This window comes from Megascapheus bottae, chromosome 15, assembly GCF_031878675.1.
Source record: "Megascapheus bottae isolate mThoBot1 chromosome 15, mThoBot2.hap1, whole genome shotgun sequence".
NCBI classification, from domain to species: domain Eukaryota; kingdom Metazoa; phylum Chordata; class Mammalia; order Rodentia; family Geomyidae; genus Megascapheus; species Megascapheus bottae.
This window is the reverse complement of record NC_143523.1, coordinates 25,379,401-25,393,265: the sequence shown is the minus strand read 5'-3', so window position 1 is coordinate 25,393,265 and position 13,865 is coordinate 25,379,401. Positions and strand designations below refer to the sequence as shown.

Below are 13,865 nucleotides of genomic sequence, written 5' to 3'. Positions count from 1 at the left end.
TCGGCTCCGCTCGGCTCCGCTCGGCTCCGCTCGGCTCCGCTCGGCTCCGCTCGGCTCGGCTCGGCTCGGCTCCGCTCGGCTCCGCTCGGCTCCGCTCGGCTCGGCTCCGCTCGGCTCCGCCCGGCTCCGCTCGGCTCGGCTCCGCTCGGCTCCGCTCGGCTCGGCTCGGCTCGGCTCCGCTAGGCTCGGCTCGGCTCGGCTCCGCTCGGCTCCGCTCGGCTCCGCTCGGCTCGGCTCCGCTAGGCACGTCTCCTCCCAGACACCGGCCCACAGGTTCCGCCCTCGCCGCCCCGGGCCAGCCCCTTGACCGAGCCCGTCACTCGAAGCTCAGCCTGGGCACGAGCCACCACAGCCTGCCCCTGCGCTCGGGCTCTTCGGGAGGGCGGAAGGGGTCCGGCAGGGGCTCCTGGCTTCCCGGCCCGGTGCTCAGGAGGAAGTGGGCGGCGGGCGCCCCGGCGGGGCCCCCCTCGAGCGGGGGAGCCCTCCCAGCACTCTGCGGAGAGAGGCGCTCCCTTGAGAAGGGAGCCCAGGCCCGGACATCATCTCGCCCATACCCCAGCCCCAACCGGACCAGTCGGAGGAAACCCGGGCACCGCGCTCTCCGGACGCCGGGCGTGGGGCGGGGGGCGCGGCGGGGCGGGCCGGGCGGCGGAGCCCCGCGGGCCTGCGCCTGGGCGCCGGGCGCCGTCGAGGCGTCGGACGCCCCGTCCTCTTTGGCTTACTGTCGGCATACTCTCTCTTTTTTCCATCCTTTCAAGTTTGGGGTGTTTAAACTGGGGCTTTGCAGGCATCAGATAGTTGGATTTTCTTTTGTAGCGCATCTGCGCGTCTCCTGCCTTTTAATTGGAGATGTGCAGATCATTCCCGTATAGTGAGCTACTGATTCGGTTGCGCTTCAGTATGGTGCCTTGCTCGGTTTGCTATTCTTTTTATTATTATTATTATTATTATTATTATTATTATTATTATTATTATTATTGTTATTGGTTTGGCCAGTCCTGGTGCTTGAACGCAGTTCTTGGCTTTCTCAAGGCTAGTGCTCTACCCCTTGAGCCACAGCGCCATCTCTGACTTTTTCTGTGTATGTGGTACGGGGGAATCGAACCCAGGGCAAACACTCTAGCACTCCGTCGTGTGTCCCAGCCCTGTTTTCGTTTAAAATCCTTTCTGCCTCATTCCAGGGAGATTTTAGAAGAGCTTGGCTTACTATGTTTTACGAGAAACTTTTTTTTTTTTTTTTTGGTCAGTTGTGGGGCTTGAACTCTGGGCCTGAGCGCTGTCCCTGAGCTCTTCAGCGCAAGGCTACCACCCTACCCCTTGAGCCACAGCGCCACTTCTGGTTTTCTAGTGGTTAATTGGAGATAAGAGTCTCATGGACTTGGGGCTGGGAGTCTGGCCTAGTGGTAGAGAGCTTGCCTAACATGCACGAAGACCTGGGTTTGATTCCTCCGTACCACATACATAGAAAAAAAAAAAAAAAACCAGAAATGGTGCTGTGGGGTTCAAGTGGTAGAGTGCTAGCCTTGAAAAAGCTCAAGGATAGTGCTCAGGCCTTGAGTTCTGTCCCCACGACGGGCGAGTCTCATGATCTTTAGTGCCTGGGCTTTTTTTTAAATTTTTATTTATTTATTTTTTGCACACTCCGAGCCCTATTTCTATGTTTTTTGGATTGCTTTCAACTTTTACCCTTAGGTATTATGTTTGACTTATTTTTTAAGTATGTCATCTTTTAAGTCTAGTTTGCAAAAAAGTCCAACTCACATGTGACTACCCATAGTGTCAGACAAGCAGTATAGGAAGAAGTCACCCATGACTGCTTTGAACTTCTCTTAGCTGGTTGATGTGGCCACACAACTTATCTCTTTTGTTTGTTAGTAAAACAAGGAAATTAAATTGATTTTCTAACATATTAACCCTGAATTCCTATCTGCCCAATACGGAGCAGTTTAAACTTTGAACTTAAACTTCACTTGCTCCATACATTTCTACATGAGATCCTAACAGAGGCTTTTACATACAGCCTTAGTTTGGTTACCGTGTGAATCAGCTGTAGATACTAAAATAAAAGGTTCTTACCTCTGCGATCTTGGGATTGTCACCAATTTCAGAAATTTCACATGGTCTGTCACTTTCCTAAAGTAGAAAAAAAATAAAAAAAGAAAGGTATGTGGCCTAACCATGACTAAAATCAGTGGATTTTCAACTTAAATGCATATTAGAATCCCCAAAACTTTAAAAACAAAGCAACACACACACACACACACACACACACACACACACACACACTAACACACATGAATCCCTCCCCAAACAAAACAACCTCAAGAAACATCATTGTGAACTACTTCCAGAACAGAAAACAATTCCAGGTTGCCTCTGTGGAGAGTGAGTGCACTGGAGCAGAGATAAAATGAGAGTGGCTATGCTTTGATAATCAGGTCCACCGTATGATTCTTTCTATTGTTCATTTCTTTCTATTTCTATTCTTTGATCCTTTCTATTGTATTGTATATGTTTCAGTTACAATAGCCTTTACAAAGGTTTTGTTTTCCCTGCTTTCAGTGTTCTTGTGGACATGAAATGATCATGGGAAAATCCCAGAAGCAAACAGTTCTGAAGTCTTAAGCTGTTATGTTGAGCAACGTGAGGAAATTCATCCCACCTGGAATGTGATCTTTCCTCTGTCCAGAGTATCCCCACTGCATGTTACCTACGTTGTATTTCAGAGAAAGGGCGAGTAAGTCTCCTTTTCTTGTAGATGGTGCATGTTTCAGGGAAGGGGAAAGCCAGAGTATGGCATTGCTCTACTATGGATATTCAGGCCTCTTTGCCTTCTTTCTTTCCAGCCCTACTTTGTGAACTTGTGCCCACACAGACATCCCAGGCCACTATAACATCGCATTGTTTTGGGGGGAATGACAGGGTCTCATTACAGTGGCCTCAACTCCGGATCCTCCAGCCTCAGCTGCCTGCACGATGAATTATACATGTGTGTTACCATGCTCTGCACCACTGCCACTTTCGCTACTCCAAATGCCATCACAGAGATTTCCCTGAGTGACAAATCAGTTCCAAGTAGAACACATTGTCAAATCTAAGGTGAAAATCATGGCACAAAAACGTTTTATCAGGGAGCCCAGAGTTTGGCCTAGTGGTAGGGTGCTTGTCTAGAATGCATGAAGACCTGGGTTCAATTCTTCGGTATCACTATACATAGAAAAAAAAGCCAGAAGTGGTGCTGAGGCTCAAGTGGTACAGCCCTAGCCTTGAGAAAAACCCAAGGACAGTGCTCAGACCCTGAGCTCAAACCTAGGACTGGCAAAAAAAAAAGTTTTATCGGGGATGATACTGGTCAAGATGTCTTATACTCACAAACTGGTATGCTGAACTGAAAGCCCTACGTCTAACGACAAGATAATTAAAAAAATACAACGTCCCCCACCTTGTCCTTGTCCCAACCCCCAAACGAATTCACTGAAGCACTAATTCCTGGCACACAGCCACACATAGCCTGGTCCTCACCTCGGCGGGCTCCCTGTGCCTTCGTCGGTGGATCACAGTAAACACCAAGGCCGCTAGCAGGGCGGTGGCCACCAGAGAGGGAATGCCTGCTGCCACTCCCAGAGAAGGCCCACAGTCCTGACACAGAGGAGAAGACGGAAGGGAGAATTCAGTGCCTAAACATGACACACGAAACCTAGAGCCCCAGTGTCACATGGAAAATCCAAAGGGGAATGAAGTAATGGGGAAAAAACGTAGGTAACATGTATGACAAGTAACTTAGGACTTTGCTTTTGTTTACAGAGCGTAGCACGATTGGAAAGAGTGATCATTCTGAGGAGCAGAAATGCAAAGGCCCACTGGAAAAGCCAGGAATGGTTCAGAGTGGCAGACACATCCATATTCCTCTACGGGTATGGCAGCAAATAAAAATGTTATCATCACATGTTACAGCCCACGTCATCTGATGTGTTTGGTTTTTTTTTTTTAAAGTTTACTTGTGCTAAATACATGAAACAATTTTTGAATGTCCATTTCATTTGTATATGAATAGGAAGTAGTCATGGCTAAGTTGTCAGATTTCTAGATTTTGCCAGCATATTTATTTTTTAATTAATTAATTTATTTAGCCAGTCCTGGGGCTTGAACTCAGGTCCTGAGCACTGTCCTTGGGCTTTCTGAAGGCTAGAGCTCTACCGCCTGAGCCTCAGCACCACTTCCGGCTTTTTCTGCATATGTAGAGGAACTGAACCTGGCTCCTCGTGCATGCTGGGAAGCATCTACCATTAGCCAAACCCCTAGTCCTTTCCTAGCATATTTGTGACCATCTGCAGTCACTGTACAATTCTATGGAATGCTGCTTTCTTCTTCACTTTGGGGGGCTGATTTTTATCAAAGTATAATAAAAGCAAAGTCTAATAATCCACGTATGGAAAGTCATCAAGTTGATGAACATGGTGTATAGCCACACTGTGGGGACCCCGGGTGTCCCACGTGCCTCCTCTTGCTGTACGGGGCCAGTACCCCGAGCTCTGCACTGCGTGTTTTTCAAGTGTAATACAGATGGCTTGTCATGGCTGAACACATGACGCCATGTCCTTCCTCACTTTCAAGCTGAATAATTAATGCACCAAGTTCTGGGCTTGGTGATGGTGCTGTACATTAAACCCTAATCGTTCAGACATGCCACAGATTGGTTGAGCATCCCTACCCCCTTCTAACAAACAACCAAAGGGAGACTTGGGCATTTCCAGGGGCACTTACCACTTCTTTCCCACCTGTGACAACCGGAGAGGAAGTCTATGAAAAAATGAGAAAGAATATGTCTTGTAAGGAGACAAAACGCACAGATTCCGCATCTGACTTTCCAAGGACTAGACGCAGGAAGGGGAAACCGAGCGTGACGCTCACTCTGCTTCTGTGCCTTTCTTCACGTGTGCCCCGCATCTCGCCCAGGGGCTTTCTCCTGCTCTCCCTAGCATCTGCTAACTGCATCTGTGAGCACTTATGAACCACTTACTGTGTACAAGACACTTTAGCACTTTCCTACACTGCCTGGTGTATTCTTAGCAGTCAGTGACTCTAATGGCGCCCGTTCTCCAAGCTCAGAGGAGAAGGACACAGAGAAATGGTGGAACTGGTGTGAGGTTACACAGCCATGCATGGCAGACTACAAAAGTCTGACTCTAGGGCTTGGATCATGGCCTAGTGGTAGAGTACTCTCCTAGCATTCACGAAGCCCGAATTTTAATTCCTTGGTATGACATACGCAGAAAAAGCTGGAAGTGGTGCTGTAGCTCAAGTGGTAGAACACTAGCCTTAAGAAAGCCCAAGGCTTGGGCCGGGAGTTTGGCCTAGTGGTTAAAGTGCTTGCCTAGCATGCACGAAGACCTGGGTTCGATTCCTTGGTACCACATACTTAGAAAAAGCCAGAAGTGGTGCTGAGGCTCAAGTGGTAGAGCTCTAGCCTTGAGAAAAGTCCAAGGACAGTGCTCAGGCCCTGAGCTTAAGCCCAGGACTGGCAAAAAAAAAAAAAAAAAGAAAGCCCAAGGCCAGTGTCAGGTCCTGAGTTCAAGCCCCAGGGCTGACAAAGAAGAGTGGGGCTCTGGGATCCATGCACTTATCCCCTGTACCAGACACAGCACCCAGCCTAGGTTTCCACACTTGGGAGTTCAGTATGACCCGACAGGGTCATACTTGCCTGTGTAGCTTTGGTGCAGACTCCCTGCAGAGGCTCTGGCGCAGGGAATGGGACGTGGTGGAAACCTGACTGACTGCCCTGAGAGAGAGGATGCCCAGGATGCAGGCTAGCACAGACCAGCTTAGACAAGCAAATGGTTGACCCTAACTGGGTTCAAAGCAAAGCAGGAAAAGTTCTCAGAGAAATGAGCTATGCAAGGAGATACTCTAGAAGGTGGCAGCTGACCTCCTAACACCCTTCCATGCCACCTCCTTCCATGCCCCAAGCCATTGCTTCTCTGCATTGCCTTAATAGAGTGCGTCAAACCATGAGGACAAAGCCTGTGGTGACCTCTCCACAGCCAAGGAGAAAGTTCCAGCAGTAACCAAAAGAAAAGGTGTTGACAGGTGATGAAAGGACCTAGGAAACTCGTCTGTCATCAACAAGACTGAAGCAGAGTGATAGAGCGAATGGAGAGGTTCAAAAGACAGAACCCCCACAAGAATAGAGTAGATGCCAGGAGAGTGGGCAGGACATGGGTGGACAGTTAGTGGCACCAGAAGTTTAGTAATAAGTTGTAAGGGCCTAACAATCTACTCCTTTCTAGAACACACTCCTGAGTTCTAGCCTAGGAGTCCTCTAATAGCCATAGAACGTACTAGAACAATCTGGACAGTGGAATCCAGTAAGACACTGAACCAGGACAGTTCCTCATTTATTCAAGCACACATGTGATGTGAGCATCACCATGGCTGTTAGTCTGAGCTAGGAGAGCAACTGTGAATGGAGCTGGGAGCCCAGGGATGGGCCTCTCTCTCCAAATGTGGTCACCAAGAACCTTCAGACGTTCATTCCCCAGCAAGAATATATTCCAGCAGGTTGCAAGTGGCTCACATCTGTAAGCCTAGTTACTTAGGAGGCTAAGATCTGAAGAGTGCAGTTGTTCAAAGCCAGCCCAGAAAATCAGTGCTTAGGCCCTGAGTTCAAGCCCCAGGGCTGGCACAAAATGGAGGGGAAAAAGGACTTAAAGACACAACATTTTCAGTAGACTAAGAAAACAATAATGCAAAGACAACAAAAATAATACTGGACGTTAAGAAAAATTGAACAAGAAAGGATTGTATCAGTGATTTCTATTCATGGGAACTTAGGGTTTTTTTTTCCTGTTTTTCTTTTCAAACATGTTCATTCATTAGTTTTAGAATTGTAAACTACCCCTCACGACCCCTCAACCTTCACCAGTTTCTCTGGCGGGCTGTGTTCCTCTCTCACTGAAGGCGAGGCTTGTGGGGTAGAGTTCCAGAACTCCTATTATAACAAATTCCACCTTGACCTTCACTGACCTGGCTGGTGAACTTGCCTGTTGGACTTACCATGTCAGTGGGCAGTGTGAAGTTTAGTGAAAAATTCTGCAAAAGAAGAGGAAGCATTAACACTGTCAGGAATGGTTAGTGAGACCTTGACTCCTCACTCAAACCCAACAGCCCTCATGTATTTCAAAGGGATGTCTGGTCCCACAGGGCGACTCCATCTCCACTTTGGGTGCTGACCCAGGAGAAAAATCCCAGCCACAGCTACATAGGGGGTGCAGTCAGGAAGTTCTGACATGAGGGCTGCTCATGCATAAGGACAGTAGAAACTTCACCAAAAGTTTCAATAAGAGACTAAAAAGTGTTTTGTTTTCTCCAGAAGTACAGTTAGGGGGGAATTGTACAGTTCTGAAATAGTTTGTATTTTCAACTCAGAGCAGAAAGCAAGTCCTCCATCTCCCGAGGTGGTGCACTTCTCCACATGAGTTAGCTTGGCAAGACAGGCCGCCATTTCAGGACTATGGAGCTGAACTGGCCAGTGTAGAGGAGAGAGGCAAGCCCACCCCAATCCTACCTTCCCTCTGCATCTGGACTGCCTTTCCTCAACTTGGGAACCAGAGTTTAAAGACAGCCGACTCCACAGAGATCCCAGCACCCTACCCATGTGTCTACTTTCCTGTTTTAAACCCTAACTAAGAGAGGTGGCTCCTTTCTCCTTCCTGTCCTGACCCTGCCACTCTAGTGTGTACTCATTGAGACATCTGTCCAGGCTGCTCCTTTCCTGCCCGGATAGGACCAGTGGATGGACCCTGCTCTAACTTGGCCAACAATAGTCTCTGACCCCAAAATCCCAGACAGAAGTGGTATTGTTTCCACCTTCCAGGCTCTCAACAAGTGGGACTCAGCCATCTTGATTAATGGCTCCTGGCTCATCCCTCAGTGACACTCAAGCCCCCTGAGAGTGCAGAACTTGCCCTGCCCTCCAGCTCTTGATCTCCTTCCCTTTGCCTGAGACTAGATTCTTTCATTCTAGAAACAATATATTTGCACATTGCTAACATCAAATGTTGACAATAGGAGTCTTGTGAAGAATGCACAACTATCCAAGATTGGCTAGGCAGCAGTGGGCTCACGCCTGTGATCCTTGCTCTTTGGGAAGCTAAAATCAGTGATCATGGTTCAAGGCCAGTGGAGAGAGTAGAAAACTTCAAGAAACCCCTTTTAAACCAGTGGCTGTGTCTTGTGTCAAGCCTGTGATCCCAGGCTGTGCAGGAGGCTGAGATAGAGAGGATCTGAGTGCCAAGCCAGTCGAGGTAGAAAAATCCATGAGACTCCATCTTGGCGGAACAAGTTAGGCATGGTGGCATTTCTGTCAACCCAGCTATAATGCAATGCCTAAAGTAGCTGTGTCGTAATCCAGGCACATGGCTGAGCAGGAAGAAAAAAGGCAGTGCAACAATGGACTGGAGATGTGACTGTAATGGAGTGCCTGCTTAGCAAGCATGACACACTTCAGTTCAAACCCCCTACTGCCATTAAAGAAATGCTGTAGATGGTATGATTTCAAGCCTGAAAGATCTCACAAGTAAATTTAAACCTCAAAACTTTATTTCACCGGATAGGAGACTGAGACCCAAGACTCATCAGAAATGAACTCATGGACAAATGAGAAGAGTTAGTGTCTGTCTCTCAAGTGGGCAAACGAGCTTTGTCCATGGGACCCCATTTCAGGCTGAGAAATGGTTCAGAGCAGGTAGACTCAATTTGTGCAAAGGCCCTGGCACACATCTTTCCGCTGACTGACTGATGGGTTGGAGTCTGGATGCAGTACTGAATGAGAAAACCTGTGTTTTAAGCCTTTCCACCATATACTTCTCTCCAGCTCTGCCCTAAGATTATGTCTTCCAATTAAGATGGCCCCATCCAACTTGCATGCTTCAACGGTGACTTGGCCACACCTCTGCCACTTAGAAACGGGGCGTCTTGCTGGGCGCTGGTGACTCATACCTGTAATCCTAGCTACTCAGGAGGCTGAGATGTAAAGATCGTGGTTTGAAGCCAGCCCCCCAAAAAGAATAAAACCAGAAGCGGTGCTGTAGCTAAAGTGGTAGGGTGTTAGCGGTGAGCAAAAGGAGCTCAGAGACAGCATTCAGGGCCAGAGTTCAAGCCCCAGGACTGGCAAAAAAGAAAGCAAGAAAGAGATAGAGCATCTTCACGTCACAAAGAAGGAAACCAAGTCTCCAGAATTTCCGTGGGTGATCAGGTCCCTATAACTGCTCAGCAGCCACCGTGTCCCGGTTCTGGTAACAGCCTCTTTCTACCACTCACCAAGGAGGCTTCAAGGCTTCCATACAACCCCTGCAGTATCTGCATATGCATCAGAGGCCAGATCCACCTCACCATCCTTATTACCCTGTTAGCGTCAGGGCTCATCCTGGCCTCCTAGGTCAGACTCCTGTTGCTCGAGGGCCTCACCACCGCCCTGCACACTGAACCAACCACGCAGAGAGGTGCCACTTGGTGAGGACACTTGGTGAGTGATGCTCTGAATGCAGCTGCCCAGCACTTATGTCATCAGTGAATGCTGGGCACAGATGTCACTAGGCTCCAGACAAAGCTTCCTTTACAGGGAGATGGCAGAAAAGAAGCAGAAGCAACAAGCAGGCTATTGCATGCATTGTTTATCAACATTTGGATGACAAAGATCCTGGCCAATTTCAGCATGTGAAGACATTCATATGTTGTAGAAACACAGTACAGCGTTCTCATGGAGAGAAAAACTGAGCACAGTGCCCTTTACAACTGGGTAGGGTGAAGCAACCCTGGGCATAGAGCCGGCTGAGCTGGGTTTGAGTCCAGACACAGCTCCATCACTTAAGAGCTTAGATAAGTTACTCAACTTCTCTGCTTTCCATTTACAAGTCTATTCTTCTAGACTCCATTTTCCCATCTTCAAAATGGGATGCTATTGCTATTAACTTGTCCTGTCGACCCTCCAGGATAAGCCCAAGTGATGTAATGTCTATGGTAGTTTCTTCCAGATTACCACATTCTCCAGGATGCGAGGAGTTTTGTGTTCTTTAAGGCTCGGATGACCCTGAATCGGCATGCAAAGCCACTTGGGAAATTCTTGTAAGATAATGCTCAAAGAATCAGAATTGGTACAGTACACTTGTTAGTTGTTTCTACTAATCCGAGCAGTGCATTTTAAAGAATGACTACAAAGCCACTGCCGTCTTGGTGGTGAGCATCCTAAAGAGCTTGCTGCTGGGGAGGGAGGGGAAAGAGGGCAGTGACTCAGTTATTGAGTGTCTGCTGGTATCAGGCAGCTCTCTCCATCTCCCCATCTCCCCACGAAGAAACAGTGTTACCCCCATGTACTGGGCCTGGAAATAGGTTTCTAGCTTATCTTCCTAACTCCAAAATTCAATGTCTTCGCCACCTTCCTCCTTGTTTTTATATTTCACATGTAAGTGACATACACAATATTTTTCTTGTTGTGTCTGGCTAGCATAATGTCCTCCAGATCCATCCAGGCAAGTGGCTGTATTGCTTCCCCTTTTTGCCTGGTGGTATTGGGGATTGAACTCAGCTTTGTACTTGATAGGTAAGCATTTTACCACTTGAACTGGGCCCCAGCCCTTTTCTTTTTTTGCCCTTTTGTTTTCAAGACAAGGTCTCACTAATTTTTCCCAGGCTAGAAATAAATTTTTTCACCCTCTTAAATCTGCCTTCAGAATGGCTAAGGTTACAGGTATGAACACCACATCTAATGGATTCCCTCCTTTTAAAATTTTGAGAAATATTCATATAGGAGCTAAATATGTGTGTCCACATGCACACATATATATGTGATATGTAACATATACAGATGTGATATGTATAAGATATATAATATATCTACATGTATATGCATACATGATATATAATACACACGTCTATACATCACAATATACATATAACGTATATATACATATATACATGCACATAATAGGACATATAGACACAATAGAACATGTCATTCGTATGTGTTGTGTATGTATGGGTATGTATACACATAGTTTCTTTACATTACATTCATCCATTAACAAACACCCAAACTGTTTCCAGGATCCTTTAATAAAGAAAACACAGAACTCTCCTGTTTTCCTTCCTCATTTAACAAATTTCACTCGGTTGAGTCACAAATACACACCACAAATCAGTGTGAATGCCAGGGAGTTTATGATCGTTCTGCCGAGAATACAGCAGGAAGCAGACTGCATAAGAAAGAAGACATGATTGACCCAAGTAGGAAACGAATACAGCGGAAGCATCGACTCTCAAGATAAAAGGTGAGATCAGCAAAATAAAGAAGGTAAATAAAGGCCAATCTCCTTGACTGCAATGTACCAGTTATAATTGATTGAACTTGGAGACCTGAGCTTTGAAAGTCTGCAAATTAGGTTCACAGAGAAACGTCTGGCGGGGAGAGGATGGTAGTGCACACTCACCATTTCCCACAGCTTCCCAAGAAGCTCTGCAAGCCCGGCCTTTCGCAAGCTCCTCTCGCTCTGGCGTTACTGGCTTGTGTCTCCCATTGTAGGGACACCCAGCTGGAACCGCTGGGGAGGCAGGGTGAGATGTGGCTCTGGGAGAGCCTTGATCAAGCCATTTATGGTTAGGGGAGTAGCCAGGCTCTCAGCCCGTCCCTCAGGAAAGCCGGGCTCAGTCCCCTGAACACTGCACGTGGCTCAGGTCCTCTGTCCTCTTTGTCTTTGTTTTCTGGTCTTCTTACTTTTCTGGCAGCTTCCTTGGTCTCCTCAAAGAAGCTCCCAGCTGGCTCAAGAGCTTGGAATCTCCCACAATGGCCAGCTCTTTGGAAACAATGGGTCACCCAGGCTGAGGCTGACCACTCTGTCCCCAGCTGGCAGGCATACCATGATCCTGGTTGTGAGGAAAGCAACATGCCACCCTCTCAAGGCACCGATGGCTGTGGGACAGGTGCTGAGCTCACTGCATGTGAGGCAGGGGCAGGGCTGCCACAGTGAGCAACTCTGTGGTCAGTCAGTGGCCAATGCCCAAGTCCTCATATCTCAGTGGGAATCTCCAAAAGCTCAGGCTGCTGCACAGTTTGTTTTGTCATGAACTGCTCCTTTAAGATGGCAAGTTGCCAACAAAACCAGATTATAACCAATAATGTTGGTCATTTAAATAAAACCATCAAGAGAGGACCAGAGAGTTGTAATAAGAAGAGCAACTGAAATTATGAGGGAGGTAGCTGCTTCAGATGGCTCCAGGAGAGGACATGGAAGCTGCATGTGGACGACGTGAAGAGGGCAGATGTGTGAAGGGCTGAGGGAGGAGAGACCCAGTCGCAAGGTCCTGCAGGCTTGGTGTGCTCACAGAACCAGAAGGAGGATGCTACAACTGTAACAAAACCAAGGAGCGACCCAGAAGAACTTAAGGACAGAGTGGACCTGAGGCCTGATGATGCAGGCACAGCAGAGGAGAGTGAGACTTGTTTTTTAACCCTCAGAGCAAGGGAAAGCCCTTCGAGGGTTTTAAGGGATGAGGAAACATGATCAAAACCGACTTCAAATTTTAGAAGGTGAAGCATGTTTTCTACTGGATGTGTGTCACTTTTACACCATTGTAGTGCTTATTCTTTTAAAGGCCATTACGTCCAACCATTGTAAATTGAAGACCATCTATATTGAGCCTCATTTCCTCAGAAAGGGTAGAAGGCATTCTTCTGGGGGGCAAGCAGTTGAGGATACCCATGGTTCTCTGGTCACTTATATCTCCCCCAAATTTAAACTGGTACATGTCCAGTCATACCAATGAGATGCGAGACCCCCAACTCCGCCAGCTTAAAAAACCGGAATGTTCTCAGTGATCACTGCTACAGTGGTCTTTCTGGGCTGCTACAGACCATTGTGTGGATGTCTTAAAACTAGATACCTTCTAAACACAGCTCTGGAGTCCAAGTTCAAGGCTCCAGCAGCCGTGTGAAGACCAGCTTCCTGGCTCACTTGCAAGCATGCTTTTGCTGGGTCCACACAGGGGAGAAAGGTTGGAGGGATCTCTGGAGTCTCTTTTATGAGGGCATAAATATCTCATGACCTAATCACATCTGAAGGCTCATTTCCTAATACTGCGGCATTGGGTTCGAGGACTTGAGTATACAAGTGAACTATGTAACTCAGGTGGGTCTCAAACTCATGATTCTCCTTTCTTTAGCCTTCCAAGGGCTGAAATTACTGGTGTATACCACCTTACTAGGTTGCTTATGTCTTTCTAAGTCCATTAGGAACTCTGTTCTGGAGCCAGCCATTTGGCTTCTCATCAGAAAGCAGAAGGCCCTTTAATATCTGAAGCTACTATGGTTGCAGAGAAAATTATCACCAGGAGAACACAACTGGTCCAAAGTAGTAACAAAGACCCAGGACACATCAATAAATCACATTCTTTAATGAAACCACCCTTTCTAGACAGTCATGTAAGCTCTTCTCAATGTTCTCTTTGAAATTGACATTTTTATGGAATGAATCAAAATAAAGATTATTTTATATTTATAGATAACACTTTAAACAATTTTTTAAAAGAAATCTTTAGGCATTTTGACATTATTATCCAGAAGTTCAGTCTATAAAGTAAACTTTTAAAATATCTGTTGGAGGCCAAAGGAACACTCGTTCCTGAAATAAATACAAATGCTACCATAGCTGAGGTTTCCCAAATCGCCCAGACGGATGGGAAAACTCCCATGTGGATTTGCTACTTAACTGCATTGAACTAATTAATTTAATCAGTCAGCAGAATTTTTGACTATCATGAAACTTTAGAAAAAAAATAATGAAATAGAAAGAAGTAGAAGGAAACTTTCAGAGGAA

At 46.9% G+C, this 13,865-nt stretch overlaps 1 protein-coding gene across 1 annotated transcript; it reads right to left on the bottom strand.

The window, feature by feature from the left end:
• Positions 1–223: 223 nt before the first annotated feature.
• Opalin (oligodendrocytic myelin paranodal and inner loop protein) lies at positions 224–7,110 on the bottom strand. Its single transcript, XM_090346919.1, has 5 exons — positions 7,054–7,110; positions 4,765–4,800; positions 3,523–3,639; positions 2,077–2,133; positions 224–493 (listed from the first exon to the last, which is right to left on the bottom strand). Exons 1-5 carry the CDS (start codon positions 7,108–7,110, stop codon positions 317–319), a joined length of 444 nt encoding a protein of 147 aa, XP_090203045.1. The 3' UTR covers positions 224–316.
• Between the last annotated feature and the right edge of the window lie 6,755 nt (positions 7,111–13,865).